The sequence below is a fragment of the Heptranchias perlo genome, chromosome 4 (genome assembly GCF_035084215.1).
Source record: "Heptranchias perlo isolate sHepPer1 chromosome 4, sHepPer1.hap1, whole genome shotgun sequence".
NCBI classification, from domain to species: domain Eukaryota; kingdom Metazoa; phylum Chordata; class Chondrichthyes; order Hexanchiformes; family Hexanchidae; genus Heptranchias; species Heptranchias perlo.
In genome coordinates this window covers 78197965-78221947 of record NC_090328.1, presented here as the reverse complement: position 1 = coordinate 78221947, position 23983 = coordinate 78197965, and the positions used below count along the sequence as shown (strand labels likewise).

Sequence of the window (23983 nt, the reverse complement as noted above, 5' to 3'; positions counted from 1 at the left end):
TTGATTTTAGATTTGTTATATATTTGTAAAGCTACCTCTTATTTTGGGGAGGGAAGAACCGCTAAGATTTTCATTAAATTTTTGTCGCAATGCCAATGGTGTGAATTTTTTACTATGGATAATTTTAGTGAAAAAGTCTGTGTGAGTACAAAATCAGAAATCCAATTTTGTACTCATGCCGATTTTTTTTCCCGCTAAATTATTGAGAGAATTTCATCCCTCCATGATGTGATTTGTGTCACATTCATGCAAAGTGAAAAGTTTGACCATTTTCTATAGTGTGATATTTTGTTAAATCTGAAGTTTGACATTTACAATGTGAATTAAAAATATATTGTCATAGTGCAATCTTAGTGAAAACTATAGAATTGTTAGAGGTGAGTGGGCTACGATGTTAAAAGCCTTTTTAAAAATAAAAATGATTGTGCTCATCATCGTGAGAGATGTTCGTGTTGGGAAATAGAACCCTTCTCATTTCAGGCCTCCATTTTCAGCATCAGACTCCCATGTCTGGTGTCACACAGCCAGATGCAGAATGAAGCTTCCTCTACCCTGCCCTAACTGTTTCCACTGCACCAGTGTAACATTTTTTCCCCCATTTCTCACACCAACATTTGGTCTCTCTGATTGAGATGGCTAAGTAGTATCAAATTGGAGACAGTTTTGTGCTGTAGACCTAATCCCACTAACCTACATCATAAAGGACCCGATCAGCCATCAGATAGGGAAGACTTTCATCATATCAGTCTGGAATGGGTTTGAAGCCAGGTCCCAGAAGTGAGAGGTCAGTATTCAACCCACTGTGCCACCCAGTTCTCGGACATGAAAAAGTTCATGAAGATAAATGCACAATACACTTTCACTGTTTTGCTGATTGGAATATTTTAGGGTGCATTTAAACTACAGTTGTACTTTTGCTTCACACCGACACTACAAATTTTACAAATTTGCACGACTGGTGCGAAGCTTCGCCTACTGGGATTGTGTATCAGGAATTTGATTGGACACCCCCACGATTTCCTGTTCATTAATGGATTGAAAATGATGGGGTGTTGTGTGCCCAAATTTCCAATATGTACTCCTGGTGGGCAAAGCTCCATGCCAGGAGCACAAAGATCCAGACTGAAGGGCCATCCTGACACTAGACTGAAGTGGATTGGACCCCTTGGACAAATGAGTCTCACTGTTTTGCTTTAGGGTCAGGTTGGGGTCTTAACTCCAGTGGAGCACTAAAACTAAATTTGTGGTGTAATCGCATCCTCAATGTGAAAAACTAAATTGATTCACATGTTTGGTAATATAATGATTTTAACACACTGTTCACTAGTGGGTTGTGCTAATGTGTTGAAAGACTTAGTTGTGAGACTACAGCACTACCTGAAAAGGGGAATATTGACTAGGGAGTTTTTAGAATGGGTCAATTCCTGAGACAGGCAGCTCTGAGAATTCCACTTCTGTGCTACAATGTTCAGTGCAGCAGTACATAGAGTATGTCACTTTTTAAAATTCAGAATTTATTAAAATTAGGATTAAAAATAAATATGCTAGGCAACGTGATGACTTGATTTTTGTCCTCCTTTACTTAGGTCCTTGAAGAAAGTGTATATATGTTTACCTGTCTAAAGTGCGTCATTGGTGATTTTAAAAAAAATTGCTTTAATGGGGGCTGTTTTAACCTAACTTGCCTGGCAATGCAGAGTAAAATCAAGCAGGTTGTAAAACCAGTGTTGCACCCGATCTCGCCAGTCGGAAAACTGACGAGTTAGGTTTAAATTGCCCCCAGTGTGTTTCAATAGCTTACTGATAACGGAAATGGTGTTTGAGATGGACTTTATCAAACATTGAGATTTTATCTTTGACATAAAGAATAGGAATCACTCTGTTGCTGTACCATGATTTTTATTTTTTTCCCCCTCCACTGCATTTTGTTTTTGTTTTCAATTTTCTCCCCTCCTACCTGAAGGTGGTGACTCTTCAGCAGGATTGCTGGCAGACTCCAGTGTCTCTCCCTAGATCCTGCTTTTCAGACGATGAGTGTTTGCTGTTCAATCATGGGGTATTGCAGCTGAGCCCAGTGTCCAGAGGTGCACTTTCTAACATGGGTCGCTGCATTGTGACCAGCAGTGGGGATCTTAGCTGTTTGTTCTTGCACCACCAGGGACGCTGAGCCCAATTATAGTGACCCCCTTCGCTACATTCGACTGTTGTGGCTGAGATTAGCTAATTTGGCACGGATCAGCGATTGAATGGGGATGAATACCACACTATATAGTATGTTCACTCATTGTGTTATGAGGAGAGCTTTGTTTCTTTTTAAAAAAAGATTGCTTTAAGAACGTCCAGAGAATGTGAAGTGTGTTTGACATCTTAAAGGAAACTAAGTCACTGTAGTACACCAAAGTGAGTAATAAGTGGATTTTTAATATTGCATGATGTTCCCCCCCCCCCCCCCCCCCCAAAAATGTGGTCCTGCAACACACTAGTGAAACACGGGTCTGTGCTCGAGTCCTCACGGTGAGCTCCTGATCTCCTGCTCTGGGAAGTTGCTGAGTGAAAGCTTGGTATATCCTCATGGAAGGAGGCGGTGAGGGGGGTGGGGGGACTGGGGGAAGAGAAGTAACTCACTAAGTCAATCATTCTGGATAACTTGCACACACTCCCTAGTGAATGGTTGTATAGTGCTGGTTGGAAAGGCCATGGAGCAGCCTGTAGCCAGCCACTAGGAGGTGTTCCATTGTTGCCACTTACTTCGTTGCATGTTCTGGACTAAAATTTATTTAATGTCAATCATACAGGAATATTTAGATGATTTCAGAGTAATTTTATTAAAATTAAATTATTAAAAAATGTTCCTTTGGTGGGATGGGAACTAATTAAAAAAAATTAAATGGTTTGGTGCAGAGAAGATTAATTCCAACATTGTACATACTCGAGGGCCAAGTCCCTACTGTGCTTGCAAGTATCTAATAGGAAATCGTTAAAAAAAGAAAACTCAATACATTTATTGATACATGTCTCTTCAGTTCACTGTCTATTGTTCGGTTCTAATAGCAGTAAACTGCTAAATAGAACAAAGCAGATCTCTTCTTTAGTAAAGCAGCTTAAGATTGGTTAGAACTTGAGATTAAACTTTTCCTATTAACTACAGTATTTTAGAAAGTTGTAATTTTTATTCTTTTCCCTTGCTGAGAGGGCACGTGGTTGCAAAATTTCCATGGTAACTGTTAAAGGGTCCTGAGGCGACAGTGCCCCATAGTTTAAAATCTCCTTACAAAAGTTGGATTGAAAATGCCTACCTCTGGATAAATGTGTCTGGACTATGGATTGTGCTCCACTCTGTCTTTTCCCCCCTTTTTTATCATCCAAGTTTTTCTCCTATTTTCCTGTAGTGGCTGATTTGGGCTGGGTTATGGTTCCAATGGCGCCATTTGTCTTCTAATGCCTCACTGAAATGACCATTCTTCATGTGTGAACCTAGACAGTGATTGTCAGCAGGTTTTTTGACCATGAGGGACATCAGAAACTGAGTCTAGTTCCAGTCAGAGTTAATGGAAGCAATCAGGAGCATAATCCTGGCCGTTTTCCCCCCACTTCCCCATCAACGTACCCTGAAATCCTGTGTTAGCATCCCTACTGCCCAAGCTTAAATTGGCTAACTCAGGATACACTGGCAGCTAAACCATGGACTTACCCTCATCTTCTATAGGATACTATTAATCCTTTTACTGCGGGTGCCCAGAAAGGCTTAACATGGTTTCTGTGAGATTCTCTTAGTGAGGCAAGATTAAACTTTTTGGTTTCTCTCTTTGTCCTAACCCAGTGAAAAAATTTTTTTCAATAGATGTTTTGTAAAAGACAGGTATGCTGTCAATTCTGGTGTCCACTTGTATTCTTGGTTTAGCGTAGACTAGTTTCTATTTGGTTCTATATTACCCTCTCTAGATTTTTGTTGTCCTTTTTTTATTCCAGTTACTTGTTACATTGTGGTCACTGATGTAGATGGTGCTTTCTTTGAGGATAGATATACATTGATTTTGTTGTTTTCCTGTATTAAACTGAATGTTTTTTTCTATTCTTGGGATGCGGGTGTTGCTGGCAAGGCTGGCATTGCCCATCCCTAATTGCACTTGAGAAGGTGGCGGTAAGCCCCTTCTTGAACTGTTGCCGTCCATGTGGGGAACATGCTCCCACAATGCTGTTAGGTAAGGAGTTCCAGGATTTTGACCCAGTGACTATTGAAGGAACGGCGATATATGTCCAAGTCAGGATGGTGTGTGACTTGGAGCACCTGCTACCCATGTCTTTCTAGAGGGCGCGTGTTTGGGAGGTATTGCCAAAGAAGTCTTGGTGTGTGGCTGCCATGCATCCTGTAGATAATATACACTGCAGCCATGGTACGCTGGTGATGGACGGAATGAATGTTTAGGCTGGTGGATGCCGTGCTGATCAAGCGGGCTGCTTTGTCCTGGATGGTGTCGAGCTTCTTGAGGGTTGTTGCAGCTGCACTCATCCAGGCAAGTGGAGGGTATTCCATCACACTCCTGACTTGTGGAGAGGCTTTAGGAATTGGGAGGTGAGCCACTTGCAGAATACCTAGCCTCTACTTAAGATGTTTAAGATCCCGCTTCTTCTATCTAATTTGTTGATTTTGTTACTTAGATTAGGTGGGTTGAAGTTTCTAGATTTGGTCTGGCATTGTTTGCTAGAATCATAGATTTATATTAGATTAAAAAAAAATCTGCCCCTGCATCTTTGTTGATACCTATACAAGCAATTTTATAGCTTTTTATATAAACACCACTTATTTACAATCTTTGTTTACATTCTGTAGAAGGCAAGGTTTACTGTTTGGGAACCTAGCGCTACTCAATGGCATTGTTTCAGATAATTGACATACCAGGAATGTTGAAGCTTTTTGTCATTGTAGGCTGCTCCACATATACAACGGAACCTTGTGGACCACCTGTATAATTTAAGTCACATTAATTTGCATATATCTCCGGCTGTGACTATTAACAGGGCTGGGTGCTCTGAATTAGGAATTATTCGTCATGAAGCAACAAGACTCATACTTCTGGGCTCATGAAATTTAAACAGGAGAATCCAGCGAGTAAGAAATGTAAGCACAAATAGAAATGCTTTACTGGGGTTTTGTGAGCCACATTAGGTAGCCCCTCGGGTTGCTGAGGATTAGAAACTCTTGTAATGCCTGAATTTTAGATTTTTGTTTTGATTTAAATGCACATCAATAATTTTAAAGCTATTTATTCAAAGTATGGTTTAACTACACTGTCATAAACTACAAATTACTTGGTGGATGAATGCACCATCGGGTGTAGTACAGAGTAATACAGATGTGGATGGCCCTAGGATTGATTTCTAGACTCTGCTAAATTAGCCGATCTTAGCGGGGCAGCATTTGGCACAAAATTGGCTTAAGAATCCAAGGTCTTGGGAGGCGAAGAATAGGCCAAGATACACTCTTGGTTTCCCTTACTGACTCCTGCTGAAAAGTGAAGACAGGAGTGGGTTCAGCTGTGATACACCCCATAGTTGAATAGCATACTGACACTCATTATGTAGGCTTTCACATGACAAATGGCCCCTTGGGAGAGGTACCACAAAGCTGTTGGAATCTGTGGGGCCATACCTCAGCAAGAATAGGCACCTTCAGGAGAGAAGTGATAATTAGCAGGTAAAAAAACTTCAAAAAATAAACTTATTGGAAACTTTTTTGTTGTCAAACATTTTTACAACCAGTATTGAAATTGAGTATTATGAACTGAAACTTTGATAAGAACCATGTTGCCTTCCCACCTAAGCTGACGATGATGAAGTTTGACTGTACGTAGTGATTTTAAGCTGGCTGTAACCTTAATTGTACATGGTTTCGATTTTAAAATATAAATGTTGACATAACAGTAACAAACTTCAAACAATGCCTACTTCTCCCAGAATACCCTATAAATAAGTGCTAATCGTCACAACTAGTAAGTGACTTTGGCTGTCTCATTACGTTTTTTTAAGAAAGAGTTAATGTTTTGTGTGTAAATTTAAGGCCCTTACACACCATAAACATGAAGAGTTAAAATGTTTGTCTCCTATACATGTTTCAAAATTATGGTTGAATTGTTACTTTATACAAAGCAGTATTTTATTGCTGTTGTAATGAAATGCTGGTGATGACAAATTCAGATGGTAAAAATTTGAGCCCCAGCTGGGCAACGCATTTTAAAGTAATTTACTTATTAGAACTCAATTGCTGCTGTTTTGGCACAAAAGGTTCATTATATTAATACCTCTCTGATTTTCAAAAAACTGTTCAGAAGCCTCACTGAAAAAATATTGAAAATTCCCTTCATTCTTTTGCAGATTCCACAGTGTTAGCGGAAGAATCCTTTCCTTTTAAATGACCATTAATACTTGATTTTGAGTTTTGTGGCTTGTGGTATGGCCAAAGGAACTTCCATTCCAGCTTCCAGCTTTGGCTTTAAGTACTGGTTGAATAAGGCTGTTGAGTGGGGCCAGACCACCACTTTTGAATCCCAGCAAGATGTCTGCCTACACCTGCCTAAATTACAGGAGTTCCTGAAGCAGATTTATGGAACCATACAACATATGGTAAGCAACTCACGGAAGGAAAGAATCATTGAAGCCATAGCCAGAGACAATCTGTTACACAGATTGGGACAAATAGTAAGTTAATAGTAGCAGAGAGACTGTTCCTATTTGTTTTGCTGGATCTCAGCACAGCCAGTTGGGAACCAGGCCATACTCAATGCTAACAGGAATGTATTTCCTGTAATTTTGATTTATTATGAAAGGAGGCTTTCTCTGGATTGGTAGAGATGTCACATGAGACTTCCTAGCCAATCAAGTAGCCTAATTTCCTGACTCTTTGAAATAAACAGTTGTACGGTTTTGAACTGGGTAATTAGTAGGTTTTTCCACATGTAAGTTTGTACCTTGCCCTTGGATTGTAGTGTTGATTACAGACACTGTGACCTGGTGACATCATGAACATTTCAAAGCAGATGCCTATAAATGCATCCAGAATTTATTACTTATAAAAACTGACTCTTCATTTTGAAATGAAGGCACATTGGTTTAAGAAAAACATTGTACTCTAAATATCATAGTAATGGGATCTTTGTGCTTTTGTAGGTAATCTATAAGAATTTTCATTTTAATTAATAGCTTTATGCCCAAAACAGGCAGGCAAAAAACTTTTTCGCTCATGCTCTCTGTCTCTCTCTCTAACTTTCTCTTTCTTTCCACTATCTTTTCTCTCTCCCTGTTTCTGTCCCTTGCTTTTTCTCTTGTACTCTTTCACTTGTCCTTGCACTCTTGCTCTTTCTCTTACTTGTCATTTCTCACACACGCAATAAATCTTGTTTCATAACACAGTGTGTTATGAAAGTCAATTCATAAATATTCTATCATAGGACATCACAACACAAAAGGAAGCCATTCGGCCCATCATGCCTGTGCCACCTCTTTGGAAGAGCTATCCTAGTCCCACTCCCCTGCTCTTTCCCCATAGCACAGTAAATTTTTTCCCTTCAAATATTCATCCAATTCCCTTTTGAAAGTTACTATTGAATCTGCTTCCATCACCCTTTCAGGCAATGCATTCCAGATCATTACAACTCGCTGCGTTAAAAAAATATTTCCCCATGTTGCTTCTGGTTCTTTTGCCAATCACCGTAAATCTGTGTCCTTTGGTTACCGACCCTTCTGCCACTAGAAACAGTTTCTCCTTATTTACTCTATCAAAACCATTCATGATTTTGAACACCTCTATCAAATCTCCTCTTAACCTTCTCTGCTTTAAGGAGAACAACCCCAGTTTCTCAAGTCTTTCCACATAACTGAAGACCCTCATCTCTGGTACCATTATAGTAAATCTCTTCTGCACCCTCTCTAAGGCCTTGACATCCTTCCTAAAGTGTAGTGCCCAGAATTGAACATAATACTCCAGCTGAGGCCAACTAGTGGTTTATAAGTTTTAGCATAACTTCCTTGCTCTATGCCTCTATTAATAAAGCCCAGGATCCCATATGCCTTTTTAACAGCCTTCTCAACTTGTCTTGCCACCTTCAAAGATTTGTGTGCATACAGTCTCCCCTCCCCCAACCCTGGTGTCTCTCTTCTTGTGTCCCCTTTAAAATTGTACCATTTAGTTTATATTGCCTCTGCTCATTATTCCTACCAAAATGTATCACTTCACACTTTTGTGTTCTATTTCATCTGCCATGTGTCTGTCCATTTCACCAGTCTGTCTATGTGCTCCTTAAATCTGTTCTTATCCTCCACATTGTTTACTACATTCCTGAGTTTTGTGTCATTTGCCAACTTTGAAATTATAGCCTGTATACCCAAGTCCAGGTCGTTAATATATATCAAAAAGAGCAGTAGTCCTAATACTGGCCCCTGGGGAACACCACTGTATATTTCCCTTCAGTCTCTCCGCTACTCTCTGCTTCCTGTCCATTGGCCAATTTTGTATCCACGCTGCCACTGTCCCTTTAATCCCATGGGCTTTAGTTTTGCTTACAAGTCTATGATGTGGTACTTTATCAAATGCCTTTTGAAAGTCCATATACACATCATCAACCTCACTATCCTCATCAACCCTCTCTGTTACTTCATCAAAGAACTCAAATCAAGTTAGTCAAACACGATTTTTCTTTAACAAATCCATGCAGACTTTCATTTATTAGCCCATACTTTTCCAAGTGCCAATTAATTTTGTCCCAGATTATTGTCTCTAAAAGTTTCCCCACCATCAACGTTAGGCTGACTAGTCTGTAATTGCAGGGTTTAATGCGCTCCCCCTTTTTTGAACAGGGATGTAACATTTGCAATCCTCCAGTCCTCTGGCACTGCCCCCACATCGAAGGAGGATTGGAAGATTGTGGATAGAGCCTCTGCAATTTCTACCCTTACTTCCCTCAGTAACCTAGGATACGTCCCATCTGGACTGGGTGACTTTTCTATTTGAATGCTGCCAACCTTTTAAGTACCTCCTTTATCTATTTTTGTCCTATCCAATATCGCTACTGCCTCCTCCCTTACTGATACATTGGCAGCATCCTTTTCTCTAATGAAGACCAATGCAAAGTATTCATTTAGAACCTTAGCCATACCTTCTGCCTCCACTAGAAGATCTTTTTTGTCCCTAATCGGCCCCCATCCTTGCTTTGACTACCCTTTAACAATGTATATGTTTATAAAAGACTTTTGGGTTTCCTTTTATATTAGCCGCTAATCTATTCTCATACTCTCTCTTTGCCCCACTTATTCCCTTTTATAGATTTCCTCTGTACTTTCTGTATTGTACTTGGTTCTCTACTGTATTATGAACCTTACATTTGTCATAAGCCTCCTTTTTTCTGTTACATTTTTAATCCCTATATCTTTAGTCATCCAGGGAGCTCTAGCTTTGGATGTCCTTCCTTTCCCCCTCGTGGGGATGTGTCTGCTCTGTACCCAAACCATCCTCTCCTTGAACAATGGGAGGCCTTCAATTACTGTTTGCCTACCAATTTTTGATTCCAATCCACCAGGGCAAGATCCGTTTTTAACTCACTGAAATTATCCCTTCAGTTAAATATTTTTATGCTTGATTGTTCCTTGTCCTTTTCCATAACTATTCTAAACCTGATGATATTATAATCACTGTTCCCCAAATGAAACATACTCCACTTGCCTGCTTTATTCCCCAGAACTAGATCCCGCATTGCTTCCTTCCTGGTTGGGCTGGAAACACACTAATCAAGAAAGTTCTCTTGTATATATTTCAGGAATTCCTCCCTCTCTTTGGCCTTTACACTGTTACTATCCCAGTCTATATAGGGATAATTGAAGTCCCCCTTTATTACTACTCTATAGTTCTTGCATCTTTCTGTAATTTGCCTACAAATTTGTTCTTCTATCTCCTTCCCACTATTTAATGGCCTATAGTATACACCAGTAGTGCAATAGCTCCTCTATTCCTTAATTCTCATCAAATAGATTCTGTCTTTGCCCCCTCAACTACATCATCCCTTTCCAGTGCTATAATAGTTTGCTTGCTCAATACTGCCACCCCCCGCCCCCCGCACTTCCTTTCTTTCCTTCCCTATCTTTCCTGAATATCTTGTAGCCAGGAATATTAAGTACCCTTCTTTGAGCCAGGTCTCTGTTATTTTTACGTAGTCCCATGTAGCGACTTGTGCCTGCAGCTCACCAACCTTATTTACTACACTATGTACATGCACATGCACTCCAAACTCATCTTAGACTGCCTCGCATTTGCTCTTTGTTTGATCCCTCCTATTTATGAACTATTCTTTACTCTAGTGCCATTTGTCTCTATCAGTCCTCTGTGCGCCTTGTTTCTCCTTTCTAATGTTTCATTCTGGTGCCCATCCCCGATGCTTTAGAACTACATAGAACTAACAGCACAGAAACAGGCCATTCGACCCAAACAGGTCTAAGCCGGTGTTTATGCTTCACACGAGCCTCTTCCCATCTTACTTCATCTCACCCTATCAACATATCCTTCTATTCCTTTCTCCTTCGTGTACTTATCTAGCTTTGCGTGCCATTACGGACATTTGGACTCTGGCAGTGCGGGTTACTGGCATGCACAGAGTGGTCAATGAGCGAGGCCTGGAGGGGAAAAATGAAGCATATTGAAAATTATAATTGTAGCAGTGAGGGTCACGGAGTTAGCTTGATACTGAAGGATGAGGATAAGGACAGGAGCTGCCAGAATAGACCACAAGGCAAGCCCAAGGCTGTTGAGAAAAGGGTAGTGTGTAAAAACAAAGTTGCTGAATGTATGTTAAGGGTGTAATAAGTAACTGTTGGTAAGTTTAGTGGAAGATGCACAAGAGGCCAGCATTCTCAGAGGGCTGTAGACGATTACAGAGATAGGGAGGGGCAAGGCCATGGAGGGACATGAAGATGAGCATTTTAAAATCGAGGTAGGTACAGGCCCAGCTTTCTCGTGTTAATCAAGCAGGAAGGAGCCATCCCGTCCTCCCCACCCCATGTGTCAATCTATGAAGTGCTCAAATGTTGGGGTGCCCTAAAAAGCTGACAGTGGGGTTTGTGCTGGAAACCCCCTTAGAACTGAAGATGTCCATTGGCAAAAAGTAAACTTTTCTTTCTTCCCCAACACGATCGTTGAGTCTCAGGACCTCCTGGCAGCTGAAGGCTATTAGCAGCCCAGAAGGCTACAAGGTTGGTGGCTAGGAACGCTGTTCCCCTAAGGCCTGCAACTGCAGTCTTGTTTCTTCCCCAACTCCCAGCGCAAGGCCCTGCCATGGGGCAGTCCTGCGCAGGGAGTGCACCTGGATCATGCTAATGACCTGGGCAGGAAGCTTGGCTGTACCTAGACCTTCACAGGTGTAATGCATTTTGGGGATGCTGAACTCGTCTCACACCTGGCGAGGTGGAGAGAGAAAATTGGCCAAATGGACTCCATTGGGGGCGGGGGGGAATAACTGATCATACTAGTACAATGTAAGCTTGCATCATTAACTTCTAGGTGTACTGGGAATTCTGTGCCAAATTGTGTCTTCACAGATAGCACTACCTACTTAAGATGGTGAAGCAATTGTTACCCATGTAAGAAATATCATCTAATTGATTAGACTGCAGGTTGATTTAGGATTTAATTTCACCTATGGGCTGTTTCTGTTTACCAATCTCTAGACAGTTTCCCTGTGCCAACATGATGTTTCACTGTGTATGGATTGCCAAATGACATCCACATGTTAGTGGCACATTTACCATTTGATGGTGTACAGCTGTTTGAAAGGAGAATGGAGGAAACCTTTAAGTTTAAGGATAATTGGTAAGCTATGAAAGCTTGTCCAGCAAGGAACAAACCCCTAACAAAGTTTTTGAAAGCACCAGTCCTTTTGAGATAAGGTTTCTGTCTTAATGGGCTTTGAACACTTCTTTTATTGCCATTCCCTTTACAAGAAAATCCCACTGTGTTGTCTTACAAAGCTAGGGGCCAGGTCTCACCTGTGCATCCCATGTCTGGACTATGATGCTCCAGTGGGGGACAATTTTCCTGATGGAAGTGATAACTGATGTTTACACTTTGACAGTTGTTTACTCTTTCACTTCAAAAGGGTCCACCCCAAATTCAAGAACAATTGTGGTATGATTGTATTGCAGTGGTTGCTGTTGTGCTTTTAAGAGCATCTCCATACCATATATTGTTCCCAACTGGATGGTCTAGCTTCCTGCTGTCTGATCCTATTGCTGGATGCTAGGATATGTGAGAGTAACTCTTGATATCTGGGCTTAACCCTTTGTGGGGAAGAGTTTGGCTACAGCTTGCCACTTCTCTGGTATGAATGAGATCAGAATTTTTGTGTGTGTGGGAATGGCATGAACCCATATCCTACCCATAGCATACCATATTGGTTCTCAAGTGTGCAGCTCCTTCTCTGTTGAGAAATTTACAATGTGTCCAAATTACTAAGCAGGTGTTTCCTGATCAGGATAGATGAAGGCTTTGTTCCTGTCACTTTGGTTGCCCTCATAAGTGTTCAGACTTGTCCTTGACATCAGGAACCTGAACAAATTCTTTATGAAAAAAAAACTTCACTATAGACATCCTGCCTAAACAGTTCATTGAGGGGACTGGTTAGCAGCCACTAATGTCAAGATACCTTGAATAGTTATCAATAGTTGTTGCAGAAAATGTTACCAATACAAGATACTATGCTTCAATCTCTTTTTCTTCCTGAACCAAGAAAGACAGAATTAAATTTATATACATTTCCTTATCAAATCTTTCAAATGTCTGAGTGCTTTGCATATAATGAATTACTTTGAAGTCCGATGATCATTACATAAGGAAACATGGCAATCATTGTATGTATAGCAAGATACTACAAACAGCAATGAGTTGAATGACCAGTTAATCTGCCAGTAGCAGATGTACACCTAAGGCTTAAAGAGTCACCTGAATACCTTTACCTTTATCATCTTAACCCCTCTCAAGGCCATGTGTAAGCTAACTCACATTGCAGTGTCTCAGATGATCTATATGTTGATTTGCACAGGTCTTGTCACAGAGAGAAATCACAAATGTAACCTTACTGAGGCATCATGGCTACTATAATCAAATTCCAGACAGATAAAAGGATTCAAAGATCTTGAATCTCATTTAGTTTTTCAGTCTGAGTAGCATTATTGGGAGAACTTTGCCGTGCACTCAGACTAATTACTATAACCATTTCTGCCTTTTCCAAGTTGCTTTTTTGTACGATCTTGCCACCTGAACCTCCAGAGATAATGCTGTCTGAAACACCCATCCCTGCACCAGCAGCTGTAAACTTCCTAATAGATGGGTACCAGGTAATGTTTGGTGGCAGATGCTATTGTAATGCTGTGGCTTATTTCTTACTCTTGCATAGATTTTGCCTTTTCAGTTACATCCTTGGGTTATAGAAAGTCTAGGCCACAGCCACTGTATCAGTGACTTAGAATTATGAGAGATTTGTTTGGCTGCACAATTTATTCTGGTTCAGCTGAATGCTGATTCAGATAAATAATACCATAGTAGTCAGTATGGCAGCAAACTGAGCAGAACCAGTTCTTCTGAACCATCTAGTATCTGGGTGGAATAAAAACCAGGAAGCAGACTCATCCAGAACTCTGCCACCTGCATCCTATCCTATGCTGAGTGCCAGTCATCCATCACACCTGTTCTTGCTGACCTGTCCCCTGTCATTGAATTCAAAATTTTTGTCCTCATTTAAAAATTGCTATGTGGCCTCATTCCGCCCACCTCCTTCAGCCCTACCATCCAGGCTAACACCCTCCGCTCCTGTGAGTATGGTTTGCTGAGATACTTCCTCCATTCCATCCTCAGCAGAATCTTTAGCTATCATGCCGATACACTTTGGAATTTTCTTCATGAATCACTCTGCCTTGTCATATACTTCCTTACCGCCTGAATGAGTTAGTGTTCCACATTTTTGTTCTGAGGTTACAGCCCCTCTTCCGCTATTTGAAGGGGCTGCTCCTCAATGTCTGGCTCCACTTCAGTTCCGCGCTCCTGATCTTTGGCCACTAGATGCGGAGGGGGGGGGCGAGCAAGTCGGAGGACCTCCTCGTGGGTCTGCTCCTGGTCCGGGCCAAGGTGGCCGTCTACCGGTTCAGGTTGGATGTGGCCCATGGGGGTGGAAGCTCTGGCTGCCTGCCCCTCTTCTGCGGCCTTGTCTGCGCCCCGGCGGCACTGGAGAAGGAGCATGCTGTGTCTACTAGTACGCTTGAGGCCGTCTGTGACTGGTGGGCAACGCAGGGACTGGAGTGTATATTGGACGGTGTAATATTATTCAGTTTGATAAGTTTTCTTTCTCCTTTATGGTTCAGTTCTTTATTAGTTTTTAATTGATGTCACTGGGGCAACCCAGTGCATCCTTATAGGTTATTTAGAAAAGACATACCTCCTCATCTTTGCAACCCTCCTCAAAATCTAGCTCTTTGACCACACTTTTTGTCGCTTCCACTACTCCTTCTCCCAACTCTTTAGGGTCTTTTGCTGTGTTAAAAGGTATTCAGCCTCGCAATTGAACTTTGTATGAAAGTGACTATGGGATATTCAAACAAAGCGATGGCATTATTGACTTGGTGGAGAATGCACAACTGCCTCCTTTTTCTTCTAGACCACAGACTTGTGCTTCGCAACTGGAAGGGGAAATTCCGCTGCATTGTTCCCTTCCCTTGTACAGAAGAAAAAGACATTTTAAGAAGTCAAAGGGAACATATTTTTGATTCCAAAATGCTCTTCATGATCCTTGTAGTAGTGTACTAATCCTTGAAACCTTGACATTGTGACTTGATCCTTCCGCTCCTCATTTTTACCTCAGGCACCAAATGTGGGAGCTCATAGATTTCTTCGTTCCAGAGATCGAGACCATCCACTTGACTTACCTCAGTTGACAGCTCCTTCTTTCCACCCTGTACTCTTTCCCCCCGCTACCCCCCCCCCCCACCCCCACCCCCACCCCCACCCACAACCTTTACTCAAACTCATTGGCTGTGCCAAATGCCAAATCTAATGGTACAATTCCCGAAACGAGAGCTTTGAAAGATTATGACTTGATGCTTCTCCTATGTTAGCTGTGGCTGAGTGGCAGCACTCTTGCCTCTGAGTCAGAAGGTTGTGGGTTCAAATCTCACCTCAGAGACTTGAGTAAAAAATCTAGGCCGACACTCCAGTGCAGTACTGGGGGAGTGCTGCACTGTCGGAAGTGCGTGGCAATCGGGTGAGATATTAAACTGAGGCCCCACCTGCCCTCTTGGATGGGCGTGAAAGATCCCATGGCACTATTGCAAAGAAGAGCAGTGAAATTCTTCGCGGTGTCCAGGCCAATATTTATCCCTCAACTAATATCATTAAACAGATTATCTGGTCGTTGTCACATTGCTGTGCACAAACTGGCTTCCGCGTATCCTACGCTACAGCAGTGATTACACTTCTAAAATTAACAATTGTCTGTAAAGTGCTTTGGGAAGTCCTGAGGTCGTGAAAGGCAATATATAAATCATAGAATGGTTACAGCACAGAAGGAGGCCAATTGGCTCATCGAGCCTGTGCCGGCTGTTTGTAAGAGCAATCCAGTTAGTCCCATTCCCCCGCTCTTTCCCCGTAGTACTGCAAATTTTTCCCTTCAAGTATTTATCCAATTCCTTTTTGAAAGCTATGATCGAATCTGCTTCCACCACCCTTTCCAGCAGCGCATTCCAGATCATGACTATTCGCTGCGTTTAAAAAAAAGTTTTCCTCTGGTTCTCTACCCTTCCGCCAATGGGAACAGTTTCTCTTTATTTACTTTATCTAAACCCTTCATGATTTTGAACACTTATATCAAATCTCCTCTCAACTTTCTGTACTCCAAGGAGAACAATCCCAGCTTCTCCAGTTTATCCACATAACTGAAGTCCCTCATCCCTGGAACCATTCTAGTAAATCTTCTCTGCACCCTCTCTCTAAGACCTTCACATCCTTCTTTAATTGCAGTGCCCATAATTGGACACACTGCTCCAGTTGTGGCCGAACCAGTGTTTTATAAAAGGTTTAACATAACTTCCTTGCTTTTGTACTCTATGCCTCTATTTATAAAGCCCAGGATCCCGTATACTTTTTAAGCGCTTTCTCAACTGCCACCTTCAAAAATTTGTGCACATATACCCCTAGATCTCTCTGTTCCTGCACCCCTTTTAGAATTGTGCCATTTAGTTTATATTGCCTCTCCTCATTCTTCCTGCCAAAATGTATCACTTCGCACTTCTCTGTGATAAATTTCATCTGCCATATGTCCGCCCATTCCACCAGCCTGTCTATGTCCTCTTGAAGCCAATTACTATCCTCTTCACGGTTACTATACTTCCAAGTTTTGTGTCATCTGCAAATTTTGAAATTGTGCCCTGTACATCAAAGTCCAAGTCATTAATATATATCAGAAAAATGCAAGTCTTTCTTTTCATTTTTCTGCAATTTCTTCACCTATTTCTTTTAATACCCTGGGGTGGAAGCCTTCAGGTCATAGGGATTTATCTATCCTAAGTCCCATTATTTTCTCCATTACCATTTTTTCAACTTATATTGAATTTATTAAGTTCTTTGTGAATTATTTTTAGTTTTGCTTCTATCACTGGTATTTTATCCTCTTCCTCTACTGTGAAAATGGATACAAAGTATTATTTTATCTTGTTATCTATTATAATATCACCTATGTCTGTCTTTAATGGTCCCATATTTCCCTTAGCCACACTCTTACTTTTGATATGTTTATAAAAAATTTACTATCAGCCTTTATATAACTTGCAAATTTTCATTCTTCATTTTTTGCAGCTGTTAAAATTTTCTTTGTGTCCCTTTGTTGTTTTCTATTTTTCTCCCAGACCACTGGTTTCCTACTTTTCTTGGCGTTTGTCTAAGTCATTTCCTTTAGTTTTATGCTCTGTCTTACCGGATATGTTGACCATGGTTACTTCATTGTACAAGTGGAACTTTTGCTCATTAGGGGTATGTATTGGTCTTGTACTGAATAATTCTTTTGAATATCCCCCACTATTTATCTGTAGGTTTATCCGCTAACAGCTCAGCCAGTTTAACGTGTTCAGCTTACATCTCATTCCTTCGAAGCCAGCCTATATTTAAGTTTAAAACCTTGGTTTATGTGTTATCTTGCTCCTCAAACGTAATGTCGAACTCTGTCGTCACTGTTTGCAAGATGCTCCCTTACTGTCAGATTATTAATTAATTCTGGCTTGTTACTTATTACCAAATCTAGTATGGTCTGTTCCCTTGTTGGTTCTAAACATATTAGCCCCGATATTCATGGGGGTGCAGGGGAGCGTGATAGCACAGGAAAACCTGGCAAGGCCGGGGGCGTGGATGTCCTGCCGAATTTAATGGTAGGACCTCATTATCATTTTTTTCTCCCTTTCCCCACCCGGTGGGGGGGGTGGGGGCAGTTGGAGGAGAGAAAGGCCGCGATCAGCAGAGGGGAGGCCGAAGGTTTCCTTGAGGTCCCGGGGGGAGCATTTTTGCTCCTCCTGGTTCACAAGGAGTGCTGTAAAAGGCATTTGCCTTCTTGAGCCAGCAGCTCCTGTCTCCCAGGACACTCGCACAACATGAAATCTGCCGGCGTGAAAACGGCAGTGGATGCATACGCGGTGGGTTGGAGACGTGTTCCCTATTTTAAAATTTTTGACCCCCGACTCTCTCCCGCCCTTCATGGCAGGTTAATATCGAGGCCATTGTTTCAGAAAACTGTCCTGAATGCACTCTAGAAATCAATTGCCGTTACAACTTGAGCTGTTTTACATCTCCCAGTCTATGTGAAAATTAAAATCTCCCATTGTACTCTTTGCCTTTGCTACATGTTTCTTCTATCTCTGTATTCATGCATCTTGCTACGGCATCACTGCTGTCAGGTCTGTAAACAACTCTCACAAGAGTCTTTCATCCTTTGCTGTTTCTTAATTCTAACCAGAGGGTTTTCACTGCCTGCTCACCTATACTGATATCCTTTCTTTCAACTGTGGTAACAGTGTCTTTTAGCAATATTGTTACTCCTCCTATCCCTATTCTTTCTAAAGACCTTATAGCCTGTAATATTAAGCTCTCATTCATGCCCAGCTTGTAACCAGGTCTCTGAAATGGCTACCAAGTGGTACCTTTTTGAGCTAAATTTGTGCTTTTAATTTGCTTGTTTTATTCCTTTTCCAGTCCAACAATCACCCTAGCTCTAACCCTCCTGCCTTTCAGGCCCTTGAATGTGTTGTTACCATGCAACTGTGTTTCGGCCTTTCCTGTCACCCTCTCTTTGAATCCCTTCAATCTGATTTCCACCCTACCCATGGTGCTGAGACTGGACTTGTCAAATTCACCTGCCTTGTGACTGTGACAGCAATGCACTATTGTTCCTTGTCCTGCTTGACCTTTCTATTCTTCTCCACTGTCTCTCCTCTATGATTTACCTTTGTGACACTGGGTTCTACTTGTACCTGACACATCATCTGTGATGGTTCTGCATTCCACCCCCTCACCCACTGTCTATCTTTGGTCTCCTTCCCTTCCTTGTTTACAAGCTGCCCTTTGACCACTGTTATAATTTTGGGTTTTACGCTAGATGTTCAATTTGGGTTCAGCGTCACTAAAGACTCCTGTAAGTTGACCTCGAGTCCCCTACAAACAGGAATGTGCCTTTACCTGACCAATCTTGGCAAACGATTTCAAGACCCATGTGCTCTTGTGTGCTTCCTTTTTTGATAGGTGGATTGAATATAGACTCAGTTTGAAACCCAGACTCTAAACCAAGAGTCAAATTTTGAATGAAGAGTAGGTAAATGAACAGTACTTGGTGCAATGCAGTGCAGTGCATTTCCAGTAATTTGCAAATTCTATCTTTCACAATACAGCAAAACAACAAAAATGTTTGCTCTTGAGCTATCTTTCAACTTAACTAATCCTCAAACAGTTGCTCATTTCTTGTGTAGCAAAACGCTACCAGGCCCTCTACTGGCTGTAGACTGACTAGCTGGGCTCAGACAACTCCAGTTTGTTCAGCGGCCAATTGTGGACCCTGCTTCTTCTCATAAGTCTATGACACAGCTGTTAAACAAAATCGCCACCTAGGCTGGCTTGATTTTTTTGATCTGTGCTGGATAATTTGGCCAATCTTTTTCAAGATGTTTTGAAGATCTGTTAGAACAAAATCCATTAACAGACAATATTTTGAAAAGATACACAGGATATTGACTCTTAGATTATTACAGCAGCACATAAATCTATTTGTCAACAGATTGATACCCTGTGTAGTCAGACTGTTTGTCCCACATCCAGTTTTGCATGAGCCGCTGTTTCCTTTGGTTTCTTCCGTTGGGAAGACTGAAGCCATCATCTGCACCACAAACTCCGTACCCTTGCCACCGATTCTATTCCATTCACTGGCCACTGTCTCAGGCAGAGCCAGACTGTTCGCATCCTTGGTGACCTGTTTGATCCTGAATTGAACTCTGACCCTATATCCTCTCTGTCACAAAGACTGCGTACTTCCAACTCCGCCTTTGTCCCTACCGCCTCCCTATCTGCTGCTGAAACTCTCATCTTTCACCTCCAGACTCCAGATTCTAATGCCCTCTTGGTTGTCCTTTTATACGCCATACTTTATAAACTTCAACACATCTAAAACTCTGCTGCCCTATCCTATCCTGCACAAAGTCCCGCTTCCTCATCATTCCTGTCCTTGGTGACCTACATTGGTTCCTGGTCCCCCAATACCTCCAATTTAAAATTCTCATCTTTGTGTTTAAATTCTTTATGACCTAATCCCTCCCTAGCTCTTTAACCTCCTCCAACCCTATAACCCCCAACAAACCTCTCTGCTCCTTTATCTCTGGCCTCTTGTGCACTCTCTCTCCTTCGCTCCACCATTGGCGGCTGTGCCTTTAGCTGACTCCGCTCCATGCTCTGGAATTCCCTCCCTAAACCTCTCCACCTCCCTATTCTTCAAACCCATCTCTTTGTCCAAATGTATTTTTTTATTCATTCATGGGATATGGGCGTCGCTGGCAAGGCCAGCATTTATTGCCCTTGGGAAGGTAGTGGCGAGCCGCCGCCTTGAACCGCTGCAGTCCGTGTGGTGAAGGTTCTCTCGCAGTGCTGTTAGGTCGGGAGTTCCAGGAACGGCGTTATATTTCCAAGTCGGGATGGTGTGTGACTTGGAGGGGAACATGCAGGTGGTGTTGTTCCCATGTGCCTGCTGCCCTTTTCCTTCAATCATGGGGTGCCAATCATGCGAGCTGCTTTGTCCTGGATGGTGTCAAGCTTCTTGTGTTGTTGGACCTGCACTCATCCAGGCAAATGGAGAGTATTCCATCACACTCCTGACTTGTGCCTTGTAGATGGTGGAAAGGCTTTGGGGAGTCAGGAGGGATTCACTTGCTGCAGAATACCCAGCCTCTGACCTACTCTTGTAGCCACATTATTTGTGGCTGGTCCAGTAAAGTTTCTGGTCAATGGTGACCCCCAGGATGTTAATGGTGGGGGATTCGACGATGGTAATGCCGTTGAATGTCAAGGGGAGGTGGTTAGATTCACTCTTGTTGGAGATGGTCATTGCCTGGTACTTGTCTGGCACGAATGTTACTTGCCACTTATCAGCCCAAGCCTGGATGTTGTCCAGGTCTTGCAGCATGCGGGCACAGACTGCTTCATTATCTGAGGGGTTGCGAATGGAACTGAACACTCTGCAATCATCAGTGAACATCCCACTGCTGACCTAATGATGGAGGGAAGGTCATTGATGAAGCAGCTGAAGATGGTTGGGCCTAGGACACTGCCCTGAGGAACTTCTGTAGCATTGTCCTGGGGCTGAGATGATTTTTTTTGATTCGTTGATGGGATGTGGGCGTCGCTGGCAAGGCCAGCATTTATTGCCCATCCCTAATTGCCCTTGTGAAGGTGGTGGTGAGCCGCCTTCTTGAACCGCTGCAGTCCGTGTGGTGAAGGTTCTCCCACAGTGCTGTTAGGAAGGGAGTTCCAGGATTTTGACCCAGCGATGATGAAGGAATATATTTCCAAGTCGGGATGGTGTGTGACTTGGAGGGGAACGTGCAGGTGGTGTTGTTCCCATGTGCCTGCTGCTCTTGTCCTTCTAGGTGGTAGAGGTCGTGGGTTTGGGAGGTGCTGTCGAAGAAGCCTTGGTGAGTTGCTGCAGTGCATCCAGTGGATGGTGCACACTGCAGCCACTGTGCGCCAGTGGTGAAGGGAGTGAATGTTTAGGGTGGTGGACGGGGTGCCAATCAAGAGGGCTGCTTTGTCCTGGATGGTGTCGAGCTTCTTGAGTGTTGTTGGAGCTGCACTCATCCAGGCAAGTGGAGAGTATTCCATCACAGTCCTAACTTGTGCCTTGTAGATGGTGGAAAGGCTTTGGGGAGTCAGGAGGTGAGTCACTCGCCGCAGAATACCCAGCCTCTGACCTGCTCTTGTAGCCAAAATATTTATATGGCTGGTCCGGTTAAGTTTCTGGTCAATGGTGACCCCCAGGATGTTGATGGTGGGGGATTTGGCGATGGTAATGCCATTGAACGTCAAGGGGAGGTGGTTAGACACACTTTTGTTGGAGATGGTCATTGCCTGGCACTTGTCTGGTGCGAATATTACTTGCCACTCATCAGCCCAAGCCTGGATGTTGTCTAGGTCTTGCTGCATGTGGGCTCGGACTGCTTCATTATTTGAGGGGTTGCGAATGGAACTGAACACTGTGCAATCATCAGCGAACATCCTCATTTCTGACCTTATGATGGAGGGAAGGTCATTGATGAAGCAGCTGAAGAAGGCTGGGCCTAGGACACTGCCCTGAGGAACTCTTGCAGCAATGTCCTGGGGCTGAGATGATTGGCCTCCAACAACCACTACCATCTTCCTTTGTGCTAGGTATGACTCCAGCCACTGGAGAGTTTTCCCCCTGATTTCCATTGACTTCAATTTTACTAGGGCTTCTACTTCGGAAGGAAAAACAGAAAGGCAGACTACTATTTAAACGGTGATAGACTGGGAAATGTTGATGTACAAAGCGACCTGGGTGTCCTTGTACACCAGTCATTGAAGCAAACATGCAGGTGCAGCAAGCAGTTAGGAAGGCAAATGGTATGTTGGCCTTCATTGCAAGAGGATTTGAGTACAGGAGCAAGGATGTCTTATTGCAGTCATACAGGATTTTGGTGAGATCACACCTGGAGTATTGTGTGCAGTTTTGGTCTCCTTACCTAAGAAAGGATATACTTGCCATGGAGGGGGAGTAGTGAAGGTTCACCAGACCGATTCCTGGGATGGCAGGACTGTCGTATTTGGGGAGATTGGGTCGACTCGGCCTGTATTCATTTGAGTTTAGAAGAATGAGAGGGGATCTCATTGAAACACATAAAATTCTGACAAGGCTAGACAGATTGGATGCAGGGGGGATGTTTCCCCTGGCTGGGGGGGGGTCCAGAACGAGTGGTCACGGTCTCAGGATACGGGGTAGGACATTTCGGACTGAGATGAAGAGAAATTTCTTCACTCAGAGGGTGGTGGACCTGTGGAATTCTCTACCACTGAAGGCTGTGGAGGCCAAGTCACTGAATATATTTAAGAAGGAGCTAGATAGATTTCTAGACCCAAAAGGCATCAAGGGGTATGGGGAGAGAGCGGGAATTTGGTATTGAGATAGAGGATCAGCCATGATCATATTGAATTGCGGAGCAGGCTTGAAGGGCTGAATGGGCTACTCCTGCTCCTATTTTCTATGTTTCTATGCCACACTCGGTTAAATGCTGCCTTGGTGTCAAGGGCAATCGCTCTCACTTTACCTCTGGAATTCAGCTCTTTTGTTCATGAATGGACCAAGGCTGTAATGAGGTTTGGAGCCGAGTGGTCCTGGCAAAAGTCAAACTGAACGTCGGTGAGCAAGTGCTGCTTGATAGCACTGTTGACGATACCTTCCATCACTTTGCTGATGATTGAGAGTGGACTGATGGGGCGGTAATTGGCTGGATTGGATTTGTCCTGCTTTTTGTGGACAGGACATACCTGGGCAATTTTCCACTATGTCGGGCAGATGCCAGTGTTGTAGCTGTACTGGAACAGCTTGGCTCGAGGCGTGGCTAGTTCTGGAGCACAAGTCTTCAGCGCTACAGCCAGGATGTTGTCGGGGCCCATAGCCTTTGTTGTATCCAGTGCGCTCAGCTGTTTCTTGATATCACGTGGAGTGAATTGAATTGGCTGACGACTGGCTTCTGTGATCATAGAATCATAGAATCATAGCATCATAGAAAGTTACAGCACAGAAGGAGGCCTTTTGGCCCATTGTGTCCATGCCAGCTGAAAAAGAGCTGTCCAACTTAATCCCACTTTCCAGCACTTGATCAGTGGCCCTGTAGGTTATGGCACTTTAAGTGCATATACAAGTACTTTTAAAATGAGTTGAGGGTTTCTGCCTCCTACTACCCTTTCAGGCAGTGAGTTCCAGACCCCCACCACCCTCTAGGTGAAACAGGTTCTCCTCAGCTCCCCTTTAATCCTTCTACCAATTACTTTAAATCTATACCCCTGCTCACTGTCCCCTCTGCTAAGGGAAATAGGTCCTCCCTATCCACTCTATCTGGTCCCATCATAATTTTATACACCTCAATTAAATCTCCCCCCAGCCTCCTTTTGTTCCAAAGAAAACAAGCCCAGCCTAAACAACCTTTTTCATAGCTAAAATTCTCCAGCCCTGGCAACATCCTCTTAAATCTCCTCTGTTCAATCTCATCTTTCCTGTAATGTGGTGACCAGAACTGTACGCAGTACTCAAGCTGTGGCCTAACCAATGTTTTACATGTGATGGTGGGGATCTCAGGAGGAGGCCGAGATGGATCGTCCACTTGGCACTTCTGGCTGAAGACGGTTGCAAATGCTTCAGCCTTG

The 23983-nt window shown here is 42.9% G+C and overlaps 1 protein-coding gene across 1 annotated transcript in view; it reads left to right on the top strand.

Moving 5' to 3' along the window:
• fancc (FA complementation group C) overlaps nucleotides 1–23983 on the top strand; it is a 241255-nt gene that overhangs the window by 7188 nt on the left and 210084 nt on the right. The window contains exon 2 of the mRNA XM_067983192.1: nucleotides 6373–6621. Coding sequence (XP_067839293.1) covers nucleotides 6451–6621 — 171 coding nt within the window. The 5' untranslated portion in view covers nucleotides 6373–6450. The remainder of the gene's footprint in view (nucleotides 1–6372; nucleotides 6622–23983) is intronic.